The sequence below is a fragment of the Rhagoletis pomonella genome, unplaced genomic scaffold (genome assembly GCF_013731165.1).
Source record: "Rhagoletis pomonella isolate Grant_MI unplaced genomic scaffold, Rhpom_1.0 Rhpom_scaffold_01225, whole genome shotgun sequence".
Taxonomy (NCBI): Eukaryota; Metazoa; Arthropoda; class Insecta; order Diptera; family Tephritidae; genus Rhagoletis; species Rhagoletis pomonella.
The window spans coordinates 11067-20481 of record NW_023459779.1 but is presented as its reverse complement, the minus strand read 5'-3'; the positions used below and the strand labels follow the sequence as shown (position 1 = coordinate 20481).

At 36.3% G+C, this 9415-nt stretch overlaps 1 protein-coding gene across 1 annotated transcript; it reads right to left on the bottom strand.

Annotated features, from left to right (window-relative positions):
- Nucleotides 1-586: 586 nt before the first annotated feature.
- On the bottom strand, nucleotides 587-1991 carry LOC118752083 (uncharacterized protein K02A2.6-like). Its single transcript, XM_036486934.1, has 3 exons — nucleotides 1840-1991; nucleotides 1150-1587; nucleotides 587-1085 (listed from the first exon to the last, which is right to left on the bottom strand). Exons 1-3 carry the CDS (start codon nucleotides 1989-1991, stop codon nucleotides 587-589), a joined length of 1089 nt encoding a protein of 362 aa, XP_036342827.1.
- Nucleotides 1992-9415: the final 7424 nt, after the last annotated feature.

Here is a 9415-nt window from a genome sequence, read left to right as displayed (position 1 = left end):
AACAACCCATACTCTACATACTCAGACCCAATTGTGTAATATACAAAGTTAATTTCATACAAGTGTTGAATACAATGCTGTAGACTAAATACAAGATGATGACAGCTCGGCCTCTCCTGACATAAACTCGTCCCGAGTTAACCTGCTCCTTCAACATCCTCAACATTTCCGTCGTCATCTATCTCCAGAAACAGAGCACACCATGGTCGTTGTGATCTCTGCATGTCTTCAAAGTCCTCAATTACATAACGATTGAATCTTAATACTTTCTTTACGACAAATGGTCCTTTGAATTTTGGTTGTAACTTCCTAGACTCCCCTGTTTTTGACGGTGGCGCTTCTATGAGGACTAAAGACCCCTCCTGAAATGGCACCGGTTTACTATAACGTGCATCGAACCGTGCTTTCCATTTCACTCGTGCAGCCTTAATATTCCGAATGGCATCATTTCGCCGACCGTTCATGTACAGTTATTCTTCGTCACTTTGTAACGCTGCTAGGATTTTATTTCCACTCAAATCGCGAAGTGGAAAGTCGTAAATGAGATCAATAGGTGCATATTTCGTTGTTGCATTCAGTTTAGTATTCACTGTAACATGCGGATTTGCGTATCCCAATCATTGGCATCATTTGACGATGTTCTTAAGTATGCCAGTACTGCCTGGTTCACCCGCTCTGCTAAACCATTTGAACGAGGTGTTCGCACTGCCACTTTAATGTGCTGAATGCTATTCGACCCACAAAAGCTACCGAAGGCCGCAGACGTAAAAGCAGTGCCACGATCTGTCACAATTCGTTGTGGTAAACCGAAGTAAAGAGTCAAGTGATTCAATGCATCTATTACCGGTTTGACTTTCGTTGAACGAGTTGGAACTACAACAGAATATCTCGTAAGTGCATCCACTATAATGAGAACGTACTCATAATCGCGACGACTCTTAACAAATGGCCCGAGATGATCTAAATGAAGTATTTGAAATGGCAAAGTTGGTATATCCATTCCGTAAAGTTCACACTCCTTCCGCCCCGGTTCTCGACAGTAACAGCATTCAATACAAGATTTGATAAAACTCTTTACAGAATTCCTTAAACGTGGGAACCAAAAATTTTGCAAAACTCTTTTAAAGGTTCCATCTACTCCAGGATGACCGACAGTAATCGGAACTGATATCTCTTCGTTTTCCATCCGCAATTTGCAGAATTTCAATTATTGCTTTTAGTTTGATATCTTGTTTCTGCATGGTTTGCACCCAGTCATCAACTGACAACATTAGAACCTTTGCACTGACATCTTCGACCTGTGCCAAACCTTTAATCGGCGCACGACTCATTGCGTCAACATGACCCATCGATGACCCCGCACGATGTATTATTTCATATTCATATTCCAATAGTTTGAGAAGCCAACGTGCTACCCTTGGAGCCATCGGTTTTGTAATTTTTGCAGTCGTAATTGCTTCGCAATCAGTTACTATTGTAAAATGCTTTCCCAATAAAAACATTCTGAATCGTTCACATGCTTCTACAACAGCTAGCACCTCCAGTTCATATGCATGGTAGTTATTCTCCTGTGGAGTGCACGCTAGGCTGTAATAGGAAATCGGCTTTAAAACATCAGCTTCCCTTTATAAAAGTATAGCAGCAACACCAGCGCTAGATGCATCAGTATGAAGTACATGATCCTTTGACACATCGTAAATTGTCAACACTGGAGCTTTAGTAATTAGTTTTATTAACTGACGGAATGCCTGCTCACATTTTGTACTCCAATTAAAATCGGCGTTCTTCTTCGTAAGCTCTGTGAGAGGTTTGGCAATCAATGCATATCCGGGAACGAACTTGCGGAAAAAACCAGACAAACCTAGGAAACGTCTAACCTCTAACGGATTATTTGGTGTCGGATACTGTTCTATGGCCGACGTCTTTGAAATACCTGGACGTATGCCATGTTCATTAACAAGATGCCCTAAGAATACTACCTCGCGCTTCATGAACGTACACTTCGATATTCTTAACGTCAACCCTTCTTGCTGAACTACTTTTAAAAATTCTTCCAAATAAAATAAATTTCCTTCTTCAGTATCTGTTGCAATAACCACTTCATCTACATAGCTAACTACAACATGCTTCAAAGGTGCAACCAAATTCTACATCATCCTTTGGAAGGCACACGGTGCGTTTCGCAAACCAAATGGCATTCTATTGAATTCATAATGCCCATTATGTGTGACAAATGCCGTAAAATGTTTTGCGTTTTCTTCGAGTTCAATTTGGTAATAACCAGACATTAGGTCTAATGTAGTGAAAAACGTTTTACCAGACAACGTTGCTAAAACACCATCTACTGTCGGCATCAACCACGGCTGTTTTTCAGTCACCGCATTAAGCTCACGAAAATCAACACACAGTCTGTCTTCTCCATTCTGTTTAGGTACCAAAACGACAGGAGATGCATACAAAGAATTGGATCTACGAATGATACCCAACTGCAATAATTCTTGGACTATTTCTTCAACAACGCGCTGTTTCGGTATAGGAATATTATATGGCTTCTTTGATATGGGTTTTTGAGACATTAACTTGATGTCCATTTTAAATTGCTTTGACATCCCTAATTCGGGCAACTTTTCCCCAAAACAATTTGCATATTCATTTACTAAGTTAATAAGCCTCTCCGTATAAGCAGTTTCAAGTTCACTATCAGTATTTATTGCATATCCACTAATCGACATAACTTTGCAGGTGCTTCCTTCAATAACAACTTTTCCCTTTGAGAGTACATCGATTCCAATAAGTGCTTCATGAGCCATTACGGAATCATCTATAACCAAAAATTCAACATACCTTATGATTTCATCAACTTTTATACGCATGGTTAATTTCTCGTGGCAGATAATTAACCCGCCTGCGAAACCAATTAATTTCTCGTTGCACGCATTGGCACACAAACCGCACTTTATTGCAATCTACCGCTTGACTTAAGATCTGCTACTACCTGAATCTATAAGCGCTTTGCATTCGACCTTCTTAACACCCATAATAATTATTTGTTTGCACAACTCTTTGCACGCACTTCCAACCACGATTTTGTTTACTGACGTTTCGAGATCCACAATGTCTATGTTTTCTATACTATCTACGCAATCATCATTTGTTAATTGATTTACACGATCACTATGCTTTGAATCGAAGCTTTTCTTCGGCTTGGCACAACTCTTCGCAATGTGTCCCCTTTCTTTGCAATTGTAGCAAATAGGCCCACCTAAATTTTTATTTGTATCAACTGAATCCTCAGATACCTGCTTGTAGGAATTTTTGTGAATAACATCACTGAACTTTACATTGTTCATGGGTATATTTGATAATGATTGTAAAAGATCGGCACATTTGGAGAACTTCATTGCACTCAATGTTTTACGCAAATTATCATCACTTAACCCGTTTAAAATATATCGTATTATTGAATTGTCATCGATGTTATCTCGGCGACCTATGGCTAACATCTTATAATAAAACTCTACCAACTTCTCACCTTTGCCTATTTTTGTGTTCATCATACGAATATGGGCATCTGCTGAATTCCTAACGTTTGGGAAATCCGTCAGAAATGCTGCCACAAATTCATTCCATTCCCGAAATGCCGGCTGAGCGTCAGCCCACCGCTTAGCAACCCCTCTCAGCCTACTGAGAATAGCAAAAATTACAAACGTATCGTGCCATTGGTACATTGCTCTCAACTGTTCAACTCTCTCGACGAATTGCATTGATGAGTATGTGTTATCAATTGGATCGAACTCGGGCAAAATTATAGCTATTTCGCTTGGCGTATGTGTGAAACTCCCTCTCGGTATATGTGTACCCCTCTCTTCGGCTCTAATATTCGTTGAATTAGGCAACAGCACAGATCGGTTACACTGCTCCATAGGTGATGTTTGGCTTGGTAAATATGGAAATGACGGAATCGATTGCTGTGAAGTCGGTGGAATATGTATGTATAACTGTGACGCAACTGGGAAAAACGAAGACGATGACGGTCGTGGCGTAACCAATGCTGCTTGCTGAAAACTTGCCAAAGACGCTGACGTAAATGAGGGCAGTGATGAAATGTACGACGTACCAACGGAAGCATTTCTGTCTGATGTCCCAGACTCTGGAACATTCGGACCCATTGGTCGTAATATCTGCAATTGTGCAGTTAGCATTTCTACAGCACCACACAGCGCGCTAACCTGCATCTCAAGCTGTGACCTGACTCGGGCATCGTCCCTCGACGGTTCCTCAGGATCCTGTTGACTAGCGTCACTAGCCGGTGGTATACCTGTACCCGCTGATAATGGCGTAAGCGAATTCATTATCGGCATTAACGATTCTGCATTTACGTCCTGAAGTCTGCTTATTAGTTCGGCTCTAGTTCCACTCGTTTTTAGTTTAAGTTTTTGTAAAACTTCTTTTAATTGCAAAACTGTTAATCGATTTAGGTCCATCCCACTTCTGAAAATCTATCGCTAGAGATCTTTTCCGATTGACTTCCTTTTATTCAATAATGATTTTTCATTTTTAATTTCATTTAACAACCCATACTCTACATACTCAGACCCAATTGTGTAATATACAAAGTTAATTTCATACAAGTGTTGAATACAATGCTGTAGACTAAATACAAGATGATGACAACATCCTTAAATAAAAAATTTACGAAAACTATTTCGTATGGAAACCATTGCGAATATTCAAAATTCTATATGTACTTCATCTAATAAGTCTATGTATTACATTTCAGTACATTTAATAAAGTTTGGGGTGACAAATAAGCATTCAATATATCACCCTTTTCTCATTTTTCACACGACTTAGTTTAGATCTTTAATTAGAAGTAACACGGAAATACCCGTTAAACGTAACAAATATAAATTATTTTTAGTAATAACGGTTTTAGAAAATGAAGGAATAACAATGATGAATGATGAATGAAGGTAAAAGGTGAAAGTAAATTAGTGCAAAACAAATAGCTATTTAAACATAAAATGAAGTATTTTTTATTTTAAAAATTTGTATGCGTGCTTATTTAAAGAAACTGCTCTACACTATACTTCTTAGAACCAGCTCAAAACTAACCACATTTGTTCTAGCCCGGAGGTGACCCTTTTTAAACTATCTAGAAACTGTTGTTATATGAACTGTCTCAGAACCATCTAATCCAGAGTCAGCTCAGAACAAGTTCAGAAGTTCTGCAGAGGGCGACAATTGTCACTTCGTAGGACATCGCCATGTTAAAAAAGACAGTTGAAGGCATTGATTTGGGATAGATAAACAACCAGTACCGTCCCTTTTTAGGCTAGCTCAGCGCAAGTTCTGAACCAGTTTGATTTGCTGCAGGGTAACTACAGCAATAATTATGTTCGCTTAAGTACCCGCATGGAGGTAATTGAGCGGGTTCTTTTAAGTACTCAACCCGCCTAAGTACCACAAAAAACTGAAATTTTTCGTGAGGTACTTAAGCGGGTTTTACTGTAAACTTTCTTTTCCCACAGTCAAAAGAGGATACATAAACTGAAGGAAAGAAAAGGCTCTATACTATAACCTCATTTGCTCTCAGCGCAAGTTCTGAACCAGTTTGATTTGCTGCAGGGACACGACTCACGCCAACTCCAATACATTGAAAAAAATTGCTATTTCACCAACACCATCAAAGCCACATGACACAATTTTTTTTTCCTTCAATTCACGTAGATTATTTTTCACATTGTTTTTTCTATAAGGGTTTATGTGTGGAAAACAGACCACAATATGGAAAATTCTTCAAATTTCACATTTATTCTTTATTCCCATTTTTGACGTTTGCCATTTTGTACGTGGAGCTAACCTAAAATTTTAATTTAAAAGATTTCCTGGTGCGAGCGGTTGCAGTAGATAAGAAGTTTTGTATTTTATATAAAAAATAAATAAAATAAAAAAAAACTTTTTAATATACCACGCTTTTATAAATAGACTAAAAATTCGAAAGTAATATTTCTCAGTCCCATAGAATTTGTTCTGATAACTTTTAATTTTAAAAATTTTAGCAAAAGTCATTATAAGCAATTTATGAGCTTGAAAACGAAAAACTTGGGGTACGTCCAGAATTGGATTTAATTGACAATAGTTAACTACATAACATAGACCTAAAATTTCTACAGCGCAAGTACAATATTTGAGATCGATTTTAAGCGATCGTTATTCATATACCCACATACATACATATATTACTTTTCATATCAATTCAAGTCTATTAAATGCGCTTTGCATTTTCAATCATAAATTGTTTATAATATTTTTTGCTAAAATTTTTTAAATGCAAAAGTTATCAAAACAAACTCTATGGGACTAAGAAATAACATTTTCTACTTTTTAGTCCATTTATAAAAGCGTGGTATATTAGAAAGTTGTTTTTATTTTATTTATTTTCGATATTAATACATTGGTGCACACAAATGCATATATGTATGTATATACATACGATCACCAATTAATTTCATTTAAAGAAATGGCGTGTCGTCCATTTCCGCTGTAGCGTATGTGGTGCATATTTTTAGGCGCAATATATAACTACTTGCGGCAGGGCGTCATCTACCTCTAGAGATTTGATATGATACCAGGCAACGAGGTTAATGCACTTGCTCAAGCAACTGAATTTTAGGAAATTGGTGATACGGGAAGTTGAATAAGGGATAGTGATTATATGGAAATACATGAAACTGAATATGTGGGTAGTGCGTCCAGTGATAGTGGTGAGGATTTTGTGCCCGAATGTGAGTTAGGAGATCTAGTAGCTATGGAGAATAGCCAAAAGGAAAAAAGTGTAGAATTACAAGCATGGGCATTACGAAGCAATATTTCACAACATGACTTAGACGATTTACTTTTCGAACTTTGAGACGCATAGGAGTAAGCGACTTGCTGCTTTCCGCAATGACTCTTTTGAGTACTCATAGACGAAAGGTTCAAGTAAGGTCCATTCCAAATGGAGACTTTTTGTATATGGGTATTCAAAATCATTTTAATTCAGACTCCTTTCAATATTTAAATCAAAAATCTTAAGTCCTAATAGATGTAGGTATCGATGGTCTTAAGCCATTTATACGGTAGAAAAACGGGCTCGATTATTTGCATAACCAGCCGTTATTTGAGCATAAGCAGCCGAACAAATGCACGAAATTTTTGGGAATTAACTCGGATCCGGGGAATTTTCGATGACAACACTGCTAAAAACGGCCAGTTGTTGTCTTTTGTACAAGTAAGTAAACGAAGCAGGCGAGTTTCGCGTACGCGGTAGCCGAGTGGTAAGAGTTGCGGGCTACAAGCCTGTAGCTGCCAGGTTCGATCTTCGGTTGGAGCGATTGCGAAAATGTTTTTATTTTTATTTCTTATTTTATATTTTATATTTTTAAATTTTATTTTATTTATATATTTAATTTTACTTTATTTTGTTTTCATTTGCTTTATTTTATATCACATTTCTTATTTTACTATTAGTTAATTTTAATTTTTAGAGTTGAATTTTATTAAAAAGTCACCAACAACTAACTGAAAGCAACGTAAAAAAAATATAGAACTTATAAAAAAAAGGAATGAAAACCCAAAAGAATCGAACCCACGACCTTGCGGCTGGTTTATCCGCATTACTGCCGTCTGTAAGGGTAAAATTTTAATTTGCATGTATGCTTATTAATTCTAATTAATTTTCTCTTTCTGTCTACCATATTAGCAGCTAAAATCGAATTTTATGGTCAATTATGGTCGATAGTGGGTTTTAATGAAATGCGTCTATTTTCAATAGTACTTTGGACTTAAAAAACCAGAAAAGGTAGATGACTTCATGAAAGATTTTTGCGAGGAAGTAAAAATACTAAGAGTAAGTGGCTTAGGAGTAAATTTATGGTGCGCCTTTTTAATTCCGATTCCCCAGCTCGATCTTTCGTCAGTGGTGTTCAAAATGCCCAAGATGCAATCAAAAGGGCAAGTATGTCCAGAGAAGAATGACCTTTTCAAAGGAAATTGGCGAGGGAATGATAGACGAATCCTTTACCTTGCGAGCACATTTGTCGCACCATAGCCCTGAGTTTAGGGAATAGAAAAGTCTTTTAGAGAAAGCCGACTTTTATATGGTTTCGCAATTTTCTCTTGACTACATGCACCTAGTAGATTTAGGGGTAGTTAAAAAGTTGTTTAAATTAATTGTTAAAAACGGCAATATTTCGAAAATGAACGAAAAAATCGACTTCCTTGCTGAGCACGTTCCTTCCGAATTAGGTAGAATATCGAGAAATCTGGGACAACTTAAAAATTGGAAAGCAACAGAATTCCGTCAATTTTTATTATATACAGGAATATTTGTTTTGGAATATTGTGTTGATGATGACGTATATTACCATGTCCTATTGTTACATGCTGCAATTAGGCTTCTCTCGAGCGAAAGGTCATACATAGTAAAAGCTGATGTTGCTCAAAAAATGCTACAATACTTTGGATTTTATTTGCGCATTGGACGGCGAAGAGCCAATCAGTTTTAACATTTATGGTTTACTCCATTTAGCAGATTGTGTGAAACAGTACGCCCCCCTTAAAAATTTTCACTTCATACTAATTCCGCTTCTGCATCAACTTTTCCACGAGTCTTCGAACTAATGTGTTTTAATTTGAAAAAAAAAAAATCGTAAATATACCTATCACCGAGCACCCGAAATGTGTAGTTATGCAGCGATTTTTTTAATTTCCAATATTTTTAATTTTAAATATTTTTCATTGAGTTTTTGTTTAAGCATGGCTCTTATTTCATAAACCATTTAAATTTGTTGCAAACTTGATAGCACTCTAAAAACTGTCTGCAAATTTCAAACCTTTTAATCAGAGTTTTTTATAAATATTTCGAATATTCAGTTTTGAAGACCATTAAGTTTTAGTGTAGTAAAGTGTAACCTTACAACTAAGACGAAAATATTTAAATAGGAGAATACCTTTAAGAGCGTGCGTAAAAAGAGTTACAAAAAATCAACGCGATTAATTATTGTAAAATTTAATGGGCTATAGAGCTGCATACTTATAAACTCTGATTTAAAATATTAATGTTTTATAACAGTTCCTAGAATTATATTAAATTTCCAACACAGTTAGAAACGCTAATTTAAATTATTATGTTATAATATGAGCCATCCTTAAAACAAAAGTTTACGAAAAGTATTTAACATGAAGACCATTGTGAATATTCAAAATTCTATAAATTCTGAATTCGATGCCGGACAGTCTATGTATATATCACCGTTTTTCTCATTTTGTCACACGACTTAGATTTTAAAATATAAGTTACACAGAAATACCCATTATACGTACAAATCAATTATATAAATAGGCAATCATGTTTCCTTTACACCCCTTTTAC

Excerpts from the sequence above, each read along its gene's own strand:
- LOC118752083 (XM_036486934.1), bottom strand. The coding sequence starts at position 1,991 with ATGAAGCGCGAGGTAGTATTCTTAGGGCATCTTGTTAATGAACATGGC. Across the intron at positions 1,588-1,839 it reads TTGTCTGGTTTTTTCCGCAA|CCTAGCGTGCACTCCACAGG; the intron begins GTTCGTTCCCGG and ends TTCCTATTACAG. Across the intron at positions 1,086-1,149 it reads ATCAGTTCCGATTACTGTCG|GAATTCTGTAAAGAGTTTTA; the intron begins GTCATCCTGGAG and ends CCCACGTTTAAG.